The sequence below is a fragment of the Myxine glutinosa genome (genome assembly GCF_964187855.1).
Source record: "Myxine glutinosa chromosome 12 unlocalized genomic scaffold, kmMyxGlut1.1 SUPER_12_unloc_1, whole genome shotgun sequence".
Classification (NCBI taxonomy): domain Eukaryota; kingdom Metazoa; phylum Chordata; class Myxini; order Myxiniformes; family Myxinidae; genus Myxine; species Myxine glutinosa.
This window is the reverse complement of record NW_027616355.1, coordinates 1,206,967-1,226,558: the sequence shown is the minus strand read 5'-3', so window position 1 is coordinate 1,226,558 and position 19,592 is coordinate 1,206,967. Positions and strand designations below refer to the sequence as shown.

Genomic DNA, 19,592 nt, shown 5'->3' with positions numbered 1-19,592 from the left:
ACATCACTTTCAGGGATCAATTTATTTGCTTCGAAATGTCAAATGTGGTTTTTGTTTCTTTTAAAGGTCACATTAACAAAATCTAGAATAATTTCAACATAATTCAAATGAACTTTTGGTTCTAAGTCATCTTGAAAAGTAAGTTCACCCCCACAAAAAAAATATTCCATATTAAATGCCAAGTCTGTATATATATATATATATATATATATATATATATATATATATATATATATATATATATATACACACACATATACATACACAGTGCATTCAGAAAGTATTCAGACCCCTTCACTTTTTTCACATTTTGTTATGTTGCAGCCTTATGCTGAAATCGTTTAAATTCATTTTTTCCCTCATAAATGTACCCTCAATACCCCATAATGACAAGGAGAAAACATGATTTTAGAAAGTTTTGCAAATTTATTAAAAAGAAAAAACTGAAATATCACATTTACATAAGTATTCAGACCCTTTGCTATGACACTTAAAATTTAGCTCAGGTGCCTCCTATTTCTCTTGATCATCTTTGAGATGTTTCTACACCTTGATTGGAGTCCACCTGTGGTAAATTCAATTGATTGGACATGATTTGGAAAGGCACACACCTGTCTATATAAGGTCTCACAGCTGACAATGCATATCAGAGCAAAAACCAAGCCATGAGGTCGAAGGAACTGCCTGCAGAGCTCAGAGACAGGATTGTGTCGAGGCACAGATCTGGGGAAGCTGACAAAAAAATTCTGCTGCATTGAAGGTTCCCAAGAGCACAGTGGCCTCCATAATTCTTAAATGGAAGAAGTTTGGAACAACCAGGACTCTTCCTGGAGCTGGCCGCCCGGCCAAACTGAGCAATCGGGGGAGAGGGCCTTGGTAAGAGAGGTGACCAAGAACCCGATGGTCACTCTGGCTGAGCTCCAGAGATCCAGTGTGGAGATGGAAGAAACTTCCAGAAGGACAACCATTACTGCAACACTCCACCGATCTGGGCTTTATGGCAGAGTGGCCAGACGGAAGCCTCTCCTCAGTGAAAGACACATGAAAGCCCGCTTGGTGTTTGCAAAAAAGCACCTAAAGGACTCTCAGACTGTGAGAAACAAGATTCTGTGGTCTGACGAAACCAAGATTGAACTGTTTGGCTTCTGTCTGGCCTTCTAATATAATGTATATATTATATATATCCTCCATTTATATAATATATACATATATTGTCCATTTACAGCACGTTTTGCTGAAACCGAACAGCAGTACTGTACCTTGTTTTCGTGCTGTGTGATGTTGAGCCGATATATGAGGTGTTGAGAAAACGCTCTAAAGAGGGCTGTGCTGTGACAGTTTGAAATCTGCACGAGAATAAACAAACCATATTATTAGACATAAGCACGTGATGAGTGAAATGGATCAAAAGCTACACAACTTTTCCCTGCACCAAATGCTCGTCACCAATAACACATTCCATTGTGTAAACTGATAGGTTTGAGTGTGAGTATTGAGTAATTTCCTTCGATAAAAAAAGCAGTAACTTGGTATGATAATTGTACAAACAATTAACCAGACCCCTTTTGAGTGTTGTGCCTGGCCTAGCCTGATTTGCTGTTCGCAATTCGAAATATCTTAAAGCTGATGATTAGCTTCTAAAAACATCTGAGAGGCACAAGACGTTTTCGTGCACATGAGAACCAATGGAAGCAGTAGCAAAAATGACCACAAAAATTATATTCTTTAAAGCAAACCAATATATTTTGTTCTCAAACGTGTTAAATATCAAACGGATACTATGCTTCCAAGATTGTGGGGTTCATGGGATGGTGCACTTATTATAAAGCTGTCTGTTATGGCTTTGACGGCCTACCCAACTAAAAACTCAGAGCACAGCATTGCATCGCATCACAAAGTGTGCTTTCCCTCGAATACGCTTAAAGCTGGGCGTCCCTTCTACCAGCATTTGTTGGTAGAAAGTAAAGTCTTGTAAAGATCAGCTCGAAGTTAGCGTCGAGACCATGGAACAAATTCCAATTCTGTGCCGCCTCCAGTTGAGCGTCAGGTCTGACCAGCCAGTCGTTGTAAAAAAAAACAAAAAAAACTTGGGTCAAAGTTCTTCCCCTGCTGACCGCACAGGAAGGTAACATTAATTGGGTCTGGTAGAGAAGTAGTAGTGACAAGCGTTACGCCTAGATCCCCCGTAGGTGAAGTGATGTGAGTCGACAAAGTGGAAGACGCAAGGCGGCCATCTTGGATTTTGACTTGGCGACCCAATTTTCAATAGCGTTCTCCCTTATGCGTAGATACACCCACACACCAGATTAGAAGTTAGTAGTTCCTTTATTTTTCAAGATATTTCGCTCACAAGGTTCAGACATACATGGCGGCGGCCATCTTGGATTTTGACGTGGCGGTCCAATTTTCAATAGCGTTCTTCCTTATGCGTAGATACACCCACACACCAGATTAGAAGTTAGTAGTTCCTTTATTTTTCAAGATATTTCGCTCACAAGGTTCAGACATATATATGGTGGTGGCCATCTTGGATTTTGACCTGGCGGCCCAATTTTCAATAGCATTCTTCCTTATGCCTAGATACACCCACACACCAGATTAGAAGTTGGTACTTCGCTTATTTTCAAGATATTCATTCCGCTCACAAGGTTCAGACATACATGGCGTCAGACATACATGGCGGCGGCCATCTTGGATTTTGACGTGGGTTGCACCCACACACCAAATTAGAATTCGGTCCTTGGCTTACGCATGCACGCACGCACGCACGCCCGCCCCCACGCACGCCGGCACGGACGGACACACGGACGGAGGGGAAAACCATAGTCCCCCTTTCGCTCCGCGGTGCTTTCTAATATAAACTGTGCCTATGAGTTGCACCACAATGATAGTTTCACCCCGTCCAATGCATTATTATTGTATGTCCCCAAACCTTCAACTGCAAAATGCATTCAAAGGACAGGGCTGAAAAGTACGCGCAAACGTTTTTAGGGCTGAGTCCAAGAAATTCAGCAGGAGTACCAAGTACGTACATACCAACCTTTCTGTACTCAACATTATTCAGCAGATGGTAGTTTCTAAACTGACAAGTAATGAGCAAACTTTACACATTGGTTTCTAATTATCCTTCAAGATAATGTGAAAAAACTTCGCTGAACATAATGCAACGCTGCTAACACACCGCCGTTGGATTAACGTTGGGCCAACGTCAGCACGGCCATTTCCCCCCTCCCCCCTCCTCCCGCCTAAGGGCTACCACAGCATTTTGCAGCGCCATGCAATACCCTTTGGTATACGCCTAGTTGGTCAGGGGTTCATCCTACAGCAAGATAATGACCCTAAACACACCTCCAGGCTATGTCAAAACTACCTTCCAGGAAAATAACAAGACGGTAGACTTCAAATCATGGAATGGCCAGCATAGTCTCCAGACTTAAACCCCATCGAGCTGGTTTGGGATGAACTGGACTGGATGAATGTCCATTGGTCCAACATGGGCCATTGTCCCAATGCTTTCACACCATGTGGCCGACATTTGACCAATGTCGGGGATCCTGCTGCGACCATCATAACCTTTGCCAACGTTGCGCCTACGTCAATGTGCTCGCTCTGAAAGAACAGGCTGTTTTTCAATATGTCGGAGTGTGGTTCCTCCTTTTAATGAATATGCATCGACAAAGCAGCCAATCGTGGCTCAATGTGAAACTTAACTACTGCACTGTCTGTTAGCCTATCTTACACTGGAGATTCGGGGTAAACCAGTAAAACATAAAATATTTCGAAAAGTAGTTTTTCTTTTCTTTGATGCAAATCTCCTCTCCTCGCTGCCTTCTTTATAGTTTTGATTTTGCTCTTCGTTTTAATTTGGACAATACAAAATTAAAGTTAAGTGGATAATAAAAGTCCACGCAGTACTATTATGTTATTGGAAGAACATAGTAACTGGTGAGTTTGTATCTGTTGTGCTTGGAATACAGTCACTCTAATCAGCAAGCAGACCAGGCTTACCAGCGGAGTATTGTAAAACAGGCCATAACGCATGCGAGGTAGCAAGGACAACACAGCATTTCGAAAACACACCTGTAACAACACCGGCATGACCATTATTCACAATCAGGCAGCCAGTTATCATGGTTGTCCAGTGATTATACAATTTGTGTCCGTTTGTTTTTTTTCTAATTAATGTTGGCTCTTACACGAGCCTCGATCTTGTATACAAAAAAAATTAAAAATGTGGAGCCAACATCCTCAAAGTTTCCTGTTGTATCCATCCTGTCTGCCCGATGCATCCTTTCCTGCACCCATTCCTCACCACATGCATTGTTTATCCAAGTTTCCCTCTATTTTGTTTTTCAAACCCTGCTGTTGGTGTACCCCCCCCCCCCCCCCTCTCTCTCTCTTTCTCTCTACTGCTCCTTTTGTTATGTTGCTTCCTGATCCGCTAAGTGTTCTAGCCTTCCACGATCCTTGACTCTGTATACAAAAAAAGAGAATAAATAGGAGATGGAGAGGTTATAAAGACTGGTCCATACCCTTTTATGGTCAAAATCCTTCAGATGGATAACGTCATGGTCGGTAAAAGCTTTCCAGGTTGAACTGAATAGGTCACCGTAGTAATAAGAACTCTGTTAAAGCACAAACGACAGGCGAACGATCACGCTCACTAAAAACCAAAGGCATTGAAACAAATGAGGGGGAAAAAGAAGAAATACAAGTACTGATACATTCAAAGTACACCGCCCCCATGCCAAATAAATAAATATCCTCCAGTGCGGTATTTCCGGGGCAACTTCGGCGTGATGAGAAAGATGAGCGAGAAGAGAAAGGCCTTCGGCGCCCGGCGATACCACCGTGCAGCACAGAGAGACGGTATTGGGAAGGAGAGGTGTACAATAATTGATTGATTAATTGCTTAATTAAAATCAATAAATAATGATCGGAAAATAATTTCTTAATCAATTGGCTAATAGTGTTTCATGAACCACCAGTGTTTCATCCGAAGCTGTAACATTTTGAAAATGAATTCAATCAATTAATCAGAAATTAAATAATTAATTGATTAATCAATAAATTATGAACCGATTAATCAATAAGTCAAAAATATCCTTTATAGCCATATCACTTAGTCATTGTCATGTCCAAATATCAGCCTCCTAGCTCAAAAGGTGCCTGAGATATTGCCCAGATGAGAAAGAAAATAAATAAGTGATTAATAATGAAAATAAATAATAATAGTAAAATAAGTAAATTATTAATCAATTCACTAATAGAATAGCTAAACCACCACCGTTTCATCTGAATCAGTACCTTAAAAAAATTGTCATTAATCGAATAATTAAATAATTATTTGATTAATTGACTCGTCGATAAATCATCGATTAAATGATTAATCAACAAATCAAAAATATCCTTTATAGCCACATCACTTGGTCACCGTCGTGTCTGAATATCAACTTCTTAGCTCAAAAGATGTCTCAGATATTGCCCAGACGAGACAGAAAATAAATAAGTGATTTATAATGAAAATAAATAAATAATAATCGTGAAATAATTAAATTATTAATCAATTGGCTAATAGAATACCGAAACCACCACCATTTCATCTGAATATGTAATTTAAAAAATAATTAATTAATTATGTCATAAATCAAATGATTAATTGATTAATCAAGAAATCAAAATATCCTTTATAGCCACATCACTTGGTCATTGTCATGTCCAGGTATCAGCTTCCTAGCTCAAAGGTTTCCTGAGATATTGTCCAGATGAGAAAGGAAATAAATCAGTACTTAATTAATCGATAATAATTAAGTTGACTCATGAAGTAATTGATTAATCAAAAAACAAAAAATACCGTTTTTGCCAAAGCACTGGCTCATTATTGTGCCGAAATTTCAGCTTCCGAGCTCAAAGGATGGTCTGAGATATCGCCCGGACAAACAAGAAAACAAACAAGTACACATACATTCAAAGTACACCGCCCCATGCCAAATAATTAAATATGCTGCAGCGCGGCATTGCCGGGGCGCCTCCGGCGCCCGGCAATACCGCAGTGCAGCTCATTGAGGCTGCATTGGGAGGGAGAGGTGTACACTAATTGATTGATTAATTGTATAATTAAAATCAATAAAAGATTATCACAAAATATTTTCATAATCAATTGGCTAATCGCATAACTAAACCAGTAGTGCTTCATCCGAAGATGTATCTTTTAGAAATTTAATTAAATAAGTCATTTATAAAAAATTAAATAATTAATTGATTACTCAATAAATAATTAATCGATTAATCAATAAATACTTAATAGATGAAATGATTAATCAATAAATCAAAAATATCCTTGATAGCCACATCACTTGGTCACTCATGTCCAAATATTAGCTTCCCAGCTCAAAAGGTGCCTGAGATATTGGCCAAATGAGAAAGAAAATAAATAAATGATTAATAATGAAAATAAATAAATAATAATCATAAAAAAATTAAATTATTAATCAATTTGGTCAGAGAACACATAAACTACCACTATTTCATCAGAATCTGTAACTTAAAAAAAAAAATTTTTTTTGTCATTAATCGAATAATTAAATAATTAATCGATTAATTGATTAATTAATAAATCAAAAATATCCTTTGCAGCCAAATCACCTGGTCATTGGCATGTCCAAATATCAGCTTCCTAACTCAAAAGGTGCCTGAGTTAATAATGGTCAGAAGATAAATGAAATTTAATTAATTAAATAAGTACTTAATTAAACGCTAATAATTAAATAACTCCTCAATTAATTGATTATTCAAAAAACAAAAAATACCGTATTTGACAAAGGACTTGCTCACTACTGTGCCGAAATTTCAGCTTCCTAGCTCAAAGGATGGCTGAGATATCGTCCGGACAACCAAGAAAACAAGAAAACAAGTACACATACATTCAAAGTACACCGCCCCATGCCAAATAATTAAATATGCTGCAGCGCGGCATTGCCGGGGCGCCTCCGGCGCCCGGCAATACCGCAGTGCAGCTCATTAAGGCTGCATTGGGAGGGAGAGGTGTACACTAATTGATTGATTAATTGTATAATTAAAATCAATAAAAGATTATCACAAAATATTTTCATAATCAATTGGCTAATCGCATAACTAAACCACTAGTGCTTCATCCGAAGATGTATCTTTTAGAAATTTAATTAAATAAGTCATTTATAAAAAATTAAATAATTAATTGATTACTCAATAAATAATTAATCGATTAATCAATAAATAATTAATAGATGAAATGATTAATCAATAAATCAAAAATATCCTTGATAGCCACATCACTTGGTCACTCATGTCCAAATATTAGCTTCCCAGCTCAAAAGGTGCCTGAGATATTGGCCAAATGAGAAAGAAAATAAATAAATGATTAATAATGAAAATAAATAAATAATAATCATAAAAAAATTAAATTAGTAATCAATTTGGTCAGAGAACACATAAACTACCACTATTTCATCAGAATCTGTAACTTAAAAAAAAAAATTTTTTTGGTCATTAATCGAATAATTAAATAATTAATCGATTAATTGATTAATTAATAAATCAAAAATATCCTTTGCAGCCAAATCACCTGGTCATTGGCATGTCCAAATATCAGCTTCCTAACTCAAAAGGTGCCTGAGTTAATAATGGTCAGAAGAGAAATGAAATTTAATTAATTAAATAAGTACTTAATTAAACGCTAATAATTAAATAACTCCTCAATTAATTGATTATTCAAAAAACAAAAAATACCGTATTTGACAAAGGACTTGCTCACTACTGTGCCGAAATTTCAGCTTCCTAGCTCAAAGGATGGCTGAGATATCGCCCGGACAACCAAGAAAACAAACAAACAAGAAAACAAGAAACCAGAGTGAAAACTGAGTACTCTCTTTCAGCGTGCGTCACTGCCGAGCCCCCTTTGGTGCCCGGCAATGACGATTTGCAATGCCTGGAGATGGCATAGGAAAGGAGCGGTGTACAACAAGTACACATACATTCAAAGTACACCGCCCCATGCCAAATAATTAAATATGCTGCAGCGCGGCATTGCCGGGGCGCCTCCGGCGCCCGGCAATACCGCAGTGCAGCTCATTAAGGCTGCATTGGGAGGGAGAGGTGTACACTAATTGATTGATTAATTGTATAATTAAAATCAATAAAAGATTATCACAAAATATTTTCATAATCAATTGGCTAATCGCATAACTAAACCACTAGTGCTTCATCCGAAGATGTATCTTTTAGAAATTTAATTAAATAAGTCATTTATAAAAAATTAAATAATTAATTGATTACTCAATAAATAATTAATCGATTAATCAATAAATAATTAATAGATGAAATGATTAATCAATAAATCAAAAATATCCTTGATAGCCACATCACTTGGTCACTCATGTCCAAATATTAGCTTCCCAGCTCAAAAGGTGCCTGAGATATTGGCCAAATGAGAAAGAAAATAAATAAATGATTAATAATGAAAATAAATAAATAATAATCATAAAAAAATTAAATTATTAATCAATTTGGTCAGAGAACACATAAACTACCACTATTTCATCAGAATCTGTAACTTTAAAAAAAAAATTTTTTTTGTCATTAATCGAATAATTAAATAATTAATCGATTAATTGATTAATTAATAAATCAAAAATATCCTTTGCAGCCAAATCACCTGGTCATTGGCATGTCCAAATATCAGCTTCCTAACTCAAAAGGTGCCTGAGTTAATAATGGTCAGAAGAGAAATGAAATTTAATTAATTAAATAAGTACTTAATTAAACGCTAATAATTAAATAACTCCTCAATTAATTGATTATTCAAAAAACAAAAAATACCGTATTTGACAAAGGACTTGCTCACTACTGTGCCGAAATTTCAGCTTCCTAGCTCAAAGGATGGCTGAGATATCGCCCGGACAACCAAGAAAACAAGAAAGAAAACAAACAAGAAAACAAACAAGTACAAATACATTCAAAGTACACCGCCCCATGCCAAATAATTAAATATGCTGCAGCGCGGCATTGCCGGGGCGCCTCTGGCGCCCGGCAATACCGCAGTGCAGCTCATTGAGGCTGCATTGGGAGGGAGAGGTGTACACTAATTGATTGATTAATTGTATAATTAAAATCAATAAAAGATTATCACAAAATATTTTCATAATCAATTGGCTAATCGCATAACTAAACCACTAGTGCTTCATCCGAAGATGTATCTTTTAGAAATTTAATTAAATAAGTCATTTATAAAAAATTAAATAATTAATTGATTACTCAATAAATAATTAATCGATTAATCAATAAATAATTAATAGATGAAATGATTAATAATAATAATAATGCATTTATTTTATATAGCGCTTTTCAGGAAGCCCAAAGACGCTTTGACAGAGTGCAAAACATAACGCATAGCAAAACATAAAGACAATTGCAAAAAAAGAAGAATCAATAGGGAAATATTCAAAGCACAAAGGAGGGAGAAGGAGAGGAGATAGTCAGGGGTTAGATGCTGTGGGTTAAATGTTGAATGCAGTGTTGAACAGGTGGGTCTTGAGTGATGTTTTGAATGTGGTGAGTGAGGAGGAGTCTCTGATGGTGTGAGGTAGCGAGTTCCAGAGGGTGGGAGCAGCGATGGAGAAGGCCCTGTCCCCCCAGGATCTAAATTTGGTCCGGATGGGGGGGGTCAGGAGGTTGGTACCAGCAGAGCGGAGGTTGCGGGTGGGAGTGTGTCTGGAGAGGAGGTCAGCCAGGTAGGATGGGGCCAGGTTATGGAGGGCTTTGTAGGTCAAGAGGAGGATTTTGTACTGGATTCTCTGGGAGATGGGGAGCCAGTGAAGCTTGTAAAGGACGGGGGTGATGTGGTCACGGGTCCGGGAATGGGTGAGTAGACGGGCAGCGGAGTTCTGAATGTATTGGAGTTTATTGGTGATTGTTGAGGGTGAACCATAAAGGAGGCTATTGCAGTAGTCCAGACGGGAAGTGATGAAGGCGTGGATGAGGGTTTCTGCAGCCACAGAGGAGAGGGATGGACGGAGACGGGCGATGTTTTTCAGGTGGAAGAAGGCTGTCTTTGTGATCTGTTTAGTGTATTTGTCGAAGGAGAGGGTTTGGTCAAAGATGATGCCAAGATTCCGGATGTGAGGGGAGGTGGACACTGGGAAACCGTCGATGTTGAGGGCAAAGTTATGGGTGGACTTGGTGAGCGTTTTTGGGCCAATGATGATTATTTCAGATTTATCACAGTTAAGTTTGAGGAAGTTGATTTGAAGCCAGGATTTTATTTCAGTGATGCAGTTTGTCAGGATAGAGTGGGTGGCGGTGGAGATGGACTTGGTGGAGATGAAAAGCTGGATGTCATCGGCGAAGCAGTGGAATTGGAGACCATGACGGCGGATTAAGTGACCGAGGGGGGACAGGTAAAGGATAAAGAGGAGGGGGCCAAGAACTGAACCTTGGGGGACACCTTGGGGGAGGGGAGCAGTGGGGGATTTGCAGTTATTGATGGAGATGAACTGACGTCTGTCAGAGAGGTATGATTTAATCCAAAAGAGGGCAGTGCCGGTAATGTTAAAGGTGGTTTCAAGTCGGGTGAGGAGGATGGTGTGATCGATGGTGTCAAAGGCAGCGCTGAGGTCGAGGAGGATGAGAATGTTGAGGTTGCCAGCATCAGAGGAGAGGAGAAGGTCGTTGGTGATTTTGAGGAGAGCAGTTTCAGTACTGTGGTTGGACCGGAATCCGGATTGGAATGTTTCATACAGGTTATTGGCAGAGAGGTGATGCTTGAGTTGAGTGGCTACAGCGCGTTCCAAAACCTTTGACAGAAAGGGTAGGTTGGAGATGGGTCTGAAGTTATTTAGGGTGTCAGGGTTTAGTCCAGGTTTTTTCAGAATGGGGGTAACAGCAGCAATTTTGAGGGATGGTGGGACGATGCCTGTAGACAGGGAGGAGTTTATTGTTGCAATGATAAGTGGAGAAAGAGCAGGAAGGGAGGCCTTGACAAAGCTGGAGGGGATGGGGTCAAGAGTGCAGGTGGCAGTTTTCATTCCGATGAGGAGTTCAGAGAGGTCAGTAGGGGAGACTGGGGAGAATTGAGACAGGGGATGGCAGGATAAGGGGGGGCAGGTGGTTTGAGGGGGAGCGGGTGCGGCGGTGGTCAAGCTGTTGTAGATGTTTTCAATTTTGCGTTGGAAGAATGAAAGGAAGGAGATGCAGTTGTCTATTGTGAATGACTGGGTGGTGGTGTTCAGGGGGCTGAGGAGTTTGTTTATTGTAGAGAAGAGTGCTTTTGGGTTTCCGGAGCCAGAGTGGATAATTTGAGAGTAGTAGGCGGAGCGGGCGCGGGAGAGGGCATCTTTATAGTGTTGTATGTGGTCCTTGTAGGCCTGGGAGTGAACTGTGAGACCTGTTTTATTGCGGAGTCTTTCAAGTTGGCGAGCACGAGTTTTCATTAGGCGGAGCTCAGGGGTAAACCAGGGAGCAGAATGGGTGAAAGAAACTGTTTTGGTTTTTATAGGCGCAATTTGGTCAAGGCAGGAAGAGAGAGTGTGGTTGTAGTAGTCAGTGAGGTCAGAAGGGGTGTGGAGGTCAACGAAGGGAGAAGTGGACATTTTTTCAGAGAGGGTCGATGAGAATGAGGCAGGTGAAAAAGCGTTTAGCTTACGGAAGTTGATAGTGCGATAATGCCTTGGTGCTGGGGTGGGGATGTTGATGGTCAGAGTGATGGCTAGGTGGTCAGAGAGAGTGAGGTCGGAGCCAGAGAGATGGTGCAAAATTAGTCCAGTAGAGCAGACAAGGTCCAAAATGTGACCACGGTTATGGGTAGGAAAGTTGACATGTTGAGTGAGGTTAAAGCAGGTGAGTAAATCAGTGAAGTCAGTGGTTAGCGTGGAGTCAGTGGAGTCCATGTGGATATTGAAATCACCAAGGAGGAGGATTGAGGGGGAGAGGGAACATAGCTGGGTCAGAAAGTAGGAGAAGTCAGACAGGAATGATGGGTGTGGTTTGGGAGGGCGGTAGACAACAGCCATGACTGACTGTGTGTGACCAGAGAGTTTAAAAGCCAGGTGTTCAAATGATGGAGCAGATGAGATGGAGATGAGGTTGGTCTTGATGTCTTGTCGGTGAATAACGGCAATTCCACCACCTCGGCCCTCCGAGCGTGGTTTATTGATGTAAGAATATCCATTGGGTGTGGTGAGGTTGAGCGTGTAGTAGTCCAGTGGTTGTTGCCAGGTCTCAGTGAGACAGAGAAAGTCCAGTTTATTTTCCAGGATGTAGTCGTTCAGGATGAGGCATTTGTTGTTGAGGGACCGGGTATTGAACAGGGTGAGCTTGATGTTGTTTTGTACGGCGGGTATGAATCCAGGTGATTTGGCCAGGGTTCGCAGACAGGAGGTGCGATTTTGTGCGTTGTTGTGACCAGGTGTGTTGGGACGATGAGTGGGAGTGCGCTGAGCCGACCAGAGGATGGGGATGGAGTGACCTGATTGTAAATAAACAAACTTACGACCGGAGCCACGGTGAATGTACCTGGGTCGACGCAGGAGTCCATTCGATCTGATTGCAGAGATGCATGATGGGGTGGAGCGGGTTTTAAGCAGGAGAAGCCTTGCGGCAGAGTACCGCAGAGCCATGCCAGCAGGAGCGAAGGCAAAGCGAGCACGCGGCCAAGGGTGAGGAGGCGAAACAATCGACACAACCAACGGGAGTGGGCCCGAGGAAACAGCGATGGAGCCGAGCAGGTGAAGCCCGGAGCAGCAGAGCAGAGCCGGGACCGCGCAGAGGAAGACTCAATGGCCATAAATCCGCCACGACCACCAGGAAAGCAAGACACGGACAATGGTCCAGTCAGAGAAGCGGCGAGCAAACGACGCCAGCGTCCTCTCACGACCGGACCGGAAAACGGAATAAAGATTAATCAATAAATCAAAAATATCCTTGATAGCCACATCACTTGGTCACTCATGTCCAAATATTAGCTTCCCAGCTCAAAAGGTGCCTGAGATATTGGCCAAATGAGAAAGAAAATAAATAAATGATTAATAATGAAAATAAATAAATAATAATCATAAAAAAATTAAATTATTAATCAATTTGGTCAGAGAACACATAAACTACCACTATTTCATCAGAATCTGTAACTTTAAAAAAAAATTTTTTTTTGTCATTAATCGAATAATTAAATAATTAATCGATTAATTGATTAATTAATAAATCAAAAATATCCTTTGCAGCCAAATCACCTGGTCATTGGCATGTCCAAATATCAGCTTCCTAACTCAAAAGGTGCCTGAGTTAATAATGGTCAGAAGAGAAATGAAATTTAATTAATTAAATAAGTACTTAATTAAACGCTAATAATTAAATAACTCCTCAATTAATTGATTATTCAAAAAACAAAAAATACCGTATTTGACAAAGGACTTGCTCACTACTGTGCCGAAATTTCAGCTTCCTAGCTCAAAGGATGGCTGAGATATCGCCCGGACAACCAAGAAAACAAGAAAGAAAACAAACAAGAAAACAAACAAGTACACATACATTCAAAGTACACCGCCCCATGCCAAATAATTAAATATGCTGCAGCGCGGCATTGCCGGGGCGCCTCCGGCGCCCGGCAATACCGCAGTGCAGCTCATTGAGGCTGCATTGGCAGGGAGAGGTGTACACTAATTGATTGATTAATTGTATAATTAAAATCAATAAAAGATTATCACAAAATATTTTCATAATCAATTGGCTAATCGCATAACTAAACCAGTAGTGCTTCATCCGAAGATGTATCTTTTAGAAATTTAATTAAATAAGTCATTTATAAAAAATTAAATAATTAATTGATTACTCAATAAATAATTAATCGATTAATCAATAAATACTTAATAGATGAAATGATTAATCAATAAATCAAAAATATCCTTGATAGCCACATCACTTGGTCACTCATGTCCAAATATTAGCTTCCCAGCTCAAAAGGTGCCTGAGATATTGGCCAAATGAGAAAGAAAATAAATAAATGATTAATAATGAAAATAAATAAATAATAATCATAAAAAAATTAAATTATTAATCAATTTGGTCAGAGAACACATAAACTACCACTATTTCATCAGAATCTGTAACTTAAAAAAAAAAAATTTTTTTGTCATTAATCGAATAATTAAATAATTAATCGATTAATTGATTAATTAATAAATCAAAAATATCCTTTGCAGCCAAATCACCTGGTCATTGGCATGTCCAAATATCAGCTTCCTAACTCAAAAGGTGCCTGAGTTAATAATGGTCAGAAGATAAATGAAATTTAATTAATTAAATAAGTACTTAATTAAACGCTAATAATTAAATAACTCCTCAATTAATTGATTATTCAAAAAACAAAAAATACCGTATTTGACAAAGGACTTGCTCACTACTGTGCCGAAATTTCAGCTTCCTAGCTCAAAGGATGGCTGAGATATCGTCCGGACAACCAAGAAAACAAACAAACAAGAAACCAGAGTGAAAACTGAGTACTCTCTTTCAGCGTGCGTCACTGCCGAGCCCCCTTTGGTGCCCGGCAATGACGATTTGCAATGCCTGGAGATGGCATAGGAAAGGAGCGGTGTACAACAAGAAACCAGAGTGAAAACTGAGTACTCTCTTTCAGCGTGCGTCACTGCCGAGCCCCCTTCGGTGCCCGGCAATGACGATTTGCAATGCCTGGAGGTGGCATAGGAAAGGAGCGGTGTACAACAAGAAACCAGAGTGAAAACTGAGTACTCTCTTTCAGCGTGCGTCACTGCCGAGCCCCCTTCGGTGCCCGGCAATGACGATTTGCAATGCCTGGAGGTGGCATAGGAAAGGAGCGGTGTACAACAAGAAACCAGAGTGAAAACTGAGTACTCTCTTTCAGCGTGCGTCACTGCCGAGCCCCCTTTGGTGCCCGGCAATGACGATTTGCAATGCCTGGAGATGGCATAGGAAAGGAGCAGTGTACAACAAACAAGAAACCAGAGTGAAAACTGAGTACTCTCTTTCAGCGTGCGTCACTGCCGAGCCCCCTTCGGTGCCCGGCAATGACGATTTGCAATGCCTGGAGGTGGCATAGGAAAGGAGCGGTGTACAACAAACAACCAGAGTGAAAACTGAGTACTCCCTTTCAGGGCGTGTCGTTGCCGGGCCCCCTTCGGTGCCTGGCAATGACGTCATGCAGTGCCTGGAGATGGCATAGGAAAGGAGTGGTGTACAGAAATGGCCGATAACCAAAACAGAAGTGCATGAATTAGCGCAGAAAAGTGAGGATAAGAAGGGAGACGGGAGAAAGATATGCCATTCATTAGGAAAGCTAAGTGTTCGCTTAACGGTTAAGGTGGCTGGCTTGAGATATTAGGGTCCTGAGCTCAAGCCCCTGTCATGTCATTGTACTAACACCAGGGGGGTTCTTCTTCTTCCGAGGTCGGCAAAAGGTCTGTCTGTCATCAAAGGTCAAAAGGTCAAAAGGTCTGTCATCCTTCCGAGGTCGGCAAAATGAGTACCAGTTTACTGGTTATAGAGAAGGATTGCATCAGCGGCACAGCTGTGCCCCCAGAAACAACACCAGTTCTCCACAGTAACCCGGGTAGTTTGCTGTTACCTTTTGAGCAGAAGTTCAGGAGAGCAATTTAGAATTTGGTCAGCGCATGATCACACAAAGGCCCACATTTTCCAAAAGGAAATTTAGGATCTTTATTGTGCACAAGCAACAGGCTAGTGACAAGACAACCAGCTTAATGTCCAATTCAGAAGGTCCTTGCGCCCTATGATGCAGCACCCTGCTTGAGGAGCACCATGACAACAGTATATTGTTAGTACGGTCCTCTACCATTAGGAGCTGAATCTAGACGATACCCCTCAAAGGCAAGCAAGTATTACATTAACCTTTTCATCAATTAAACCATTTGGTAAAAGTTAGCGCTACACCGAGTAGAATGAAGAACTAGTCTTGCTGGTGAAGTCGTGTCGATCTGCGTGCGTCGGTATTCAGGTAGGACGACAGACGAAATCAACAGGATGTCGGTATGCCAACCACCATGGGAAGAAAAGAAGAAGCTGACAGGTGTTAACACTTAGTTGGAGCAAAAGAGGTTAAAGCCTAAAATGTCAGTCCTTGACTGATGGCTAAACGCCATAGGCCCATAGGTGAAGGTACAGAGTGAAGCTTAACATCATGAGAATTCAGGAATGTATGCAGGCTGTCCTGGATAGAACAAAAGTTGGATATAGCTTCAAAAAATATACTTTGTACAATATATTGTCTAGTGTATGTCCACTTTCAAAATTACCCATGAATAATCGCCAGGGATTAGCCCAAATCAAATTTATCATGACATAAGAATTCTGCCTATTGGCTATACGGCTGAGATGCCACAAGACAAATTTGCCTGCTCAGAGAAGACACAACGGAAGCAACAAAAAGGAAGGTATAGAAACAAGAAAGACGACATGCAGAGCACGATACTTGCAGAGCACTAATCCACACCTTCTCCCCCAAAAAAGTTGCCATGGATACATCAAAGTGTCCATTTCATTAAGATTTAAATTGAATATCTTAATCAAAGCTTGGGTCAATTGGATTAAAATTGATTATTTTTCAGATGAAAATTGATGATTTTAGAAGTTTGACCTTGAGTTGACCTTTGACCTTAAAATAGTTGCTTTCCCAATTCAGTGATGAACTATGCAATTGCTGTTTAATTGTCAAGTTAATAGGATGAAAATGGACAATTTTTCAGGTGAAAACTGATGATTTTAGAAGTTTGACCTTTGACTGTTTGACCTTAGAAATAGCTGGTTTCCCAATTTGATGAGGTACTAAGCAATTGCTGTTTAATTCTTCAGTCAATCGGATGAAAATTGACAATTTTTCAAATGAAAATTGATGATTTTAGAGGTTTGACCTTGAGTTGACCGAGTTGACCTGTTGACCTCTAAAATAGTTGGTTTCCCAATTTAGTGACTCAATACACAAATGCTGTCAATCGGATGAAAAATTTGAAGTCAATCGGATGAAAAATGATAATTTTAGAAATCTGACCTCATGTTCACCTTTGACCTCAAAATCAATAGGCTTCTTCCCTATGGCCAACTCTACCATCTGGTGAAGTTTTGTGAAGATCAGTTTAAAATTGTGACCTGTAGGTGATTGACAGACAGACAGAATAGCACACAAGACATATCAATATACTTGAAAAATCTTCGATTTTGCAAGTAATAAAGTTGGAAGAGCATATGTAAGAGGATGGGAATGAACGATCCACCGTACATCCTCAACTAGTGGCCTGCATCAGGAGCCATTTATCGTTATGACCGAGTCAGCCATTCATCAATCGTTATGACCATTTACATGTAAAGGTTGCCTATTTAAGGTTTAAACATGGGCATATTTATAACCAGCTTTAGCTAGGCCGCAATATCTTGCTAAAACCAAAACAAAAAGGTGGAGTATTACTCAATTTCATCCTATTGCACATATCGCTTACCGTGTCCCACATGACGATGTTGACGTCTGTTGAGAAAGAGTTGTTCACGTGCTGGGAGATGTACAAATTCACAAAGTCACAGAAGTGGTGGTACATGTTAACACCTGCGAGAATTGCCAAGGGTAGTTCCTGGTTAACGTCGGGCAAAGTTCATTTGAGAGTCAGACCACGGTGGTCGTGTTAATGCCTCCGTACATTTTACCTGCAATCGCGGCTCTCGAGGAATTAGATGGATGATGGTTAGTAGCTTTTGGCGCTCAACCAGCAATTGTTCATTCTTGGAAATGTTAACCGAATAAATACATTAAGAATAGGAAGAACATTTGGCCATACATACAAATAATTTCAACCCCACAGTTTGTTTGTTCATTTTATAGTTTTCATACATGCGGAACAAATGTATGAAATAGACACAAAGTTCTCCCCAACTATCTATAGATTCGTTACAAATATTGTCGATGTGAGTATTTGTCATGTGAGTATTGTGAGATGTGAGTGAGATGTGAGTATTGTCGATGTGAGGAGAGTGTCGCTGAAGCTGAAGGGAAAGGTGTATGCTGCATGTGTGAGAAGTGTTATGATTTATGGGAGCGAGACATGGGTAATGAACGTAGAGCAGCAACGAAGGCTGGAAAGGGTGGAAATGCGAATGGTTCGATGGATGTGCGGAGTATCGTTGAGAGAGAGGAAGACAAATGATGGATTGCGAAAGATGATGGGAATAGAGCCTGTGATTGATGCTGTGAAGAGGAACAGGTTGAGATGGTTTGGTCATGTGTTGAGGAAGGATGAAAGTGACTGGTTGAGAAGAGTGATGGAAATGAATGTAGAAGGAAGTAGAGGACGGGGAAGACCGAGAAAGACTTGGCTAAAGATGGTGGAAGAAGAAATGCGGGCAAGGGGGTTAACAAGGGGAGATGCAGAAAATAGGGCAAAATAATAATAATAATAATAATAATGCATTTATTTTATATAGCGCTTTTCAGGAAGCCCAAAGACGCTTTGACAGAGTGCAAAACATAATGCATAGCAAAACATAAAAACAATTGCAAAAAAAAGAAGAATCAATAGGGAAATATTCAAAGCACAAAGGAGGGAGAAGGAGAGGAGATAGTCAGGGGTTAAATGCTGTGGGTTAAATGTTGAATGCAGTGTTGAACAGGTGGGTCTTGAGTGATGTTTTGAATGTGGTGAGTGAGGAGTCTCTGATGGTGTGAGGTAGGGAGCTCCAGAGGGTGGGAGCAGCGATGGAGAAGGCCCTGTCCCCCCAGGATCTAAATTTGGTCCGGATGGGGGGGGGGGGGGGGGGGGTCAGGAGGTTGGTACCAGCAGAGCGGAGGTTGCGGGTGGGAGTGTGTCTGGAGAGGAGGTCAGCCAGGTAGGATGGGGCCAGGTTATGGAGGGCTTTGTAGGTCAAGAGGAGGATTTTGTACTGGATTCTCTGGGAGATGGGGAGCCAGTGAAGCTTGTAAAGGACGGGGGTGATGTGGTCACGGGTCCGGGAATGGGTGAGTAGACGGGCAGCGGAGTTCTGAATGTATTGGAGTTTATTGGTGATTGTTGAGGGTTGAGGGAAAATGGAGAAGATTGTCATGGGGACCGCAAGGCTAACCCCCGCTCTTGCAGGGAAAATGGCCTTAAAATGCCTGTTGTTGTTGTTGTTGTTGTTGTTGAGTATTTGTCAGTAATCATGCATCAAAATAAAACGAGTAACACATTCTGCTTTTAGAACTCTCAATTCATGACTATTGTCGTCCATTTTGAATCAGAATTAAACAAACCAAAGTCAGCGGCCTCTGCGGGGAGAGTTTGGTCAACCGTTATCCATGGAGCCCTGTTTCATCCAACCACGTGGAATCCTCAAAATCCACTCTTAACATTTGAAGAACTGAACACTTCTTGAAGTTGGTCAGAAAAAGGAAAAGGATCAGTAAACATTCCCCAAATGGCATTTCCTCCTTTCCACACTGTGTACCCAGATGTTGGATCAAAGATGGCGTCACATTGGGCGATTTGTCAAACTCTCCCATAAAAGGTTCTGACTAAAAAAACATTTCAAACAAGTGAATCCACTTGGAT

At 40.5% G+C, this 19,592-nt stretch overlaps 1 protein-coding gene across 2 annotated transcripts in view; it reads right to left on the bottom strand.

Moving 5' to 3' along the window:
* EOGT (EGF domain specific O-linked N-acetylglucosamine transferase) overlaps positions 1-19,592 on the bottom strand; it is a 129,725-nt gene that overhangs the window by 32,093 nt on the left and 78,040 nt on the right. For both annotated transcript variants that reach the window (XM_078768606.1, XM_078768607.1), the window contains 4 exons: positions 17,514-17,617; positions 4,533-4,625; positions 4,009-4,080; positions 1,260-1,346 (listed from right to left, as the gene is read on the bottom strand). In XM_078768606.1, the coding sequence (XP_078624732.1) occupies positions 1,260-1,346; positions 4,009-4,080; positions 4,533-4,625; positions 17,514-17,617 (356 nt within the window). The remainder of the gene's footprint in view (positions 1-1,259; positions 1,347-4,008; positions 4,081-4,532; positions 4,626-17,513; positions 17,618-19,592) is intronic.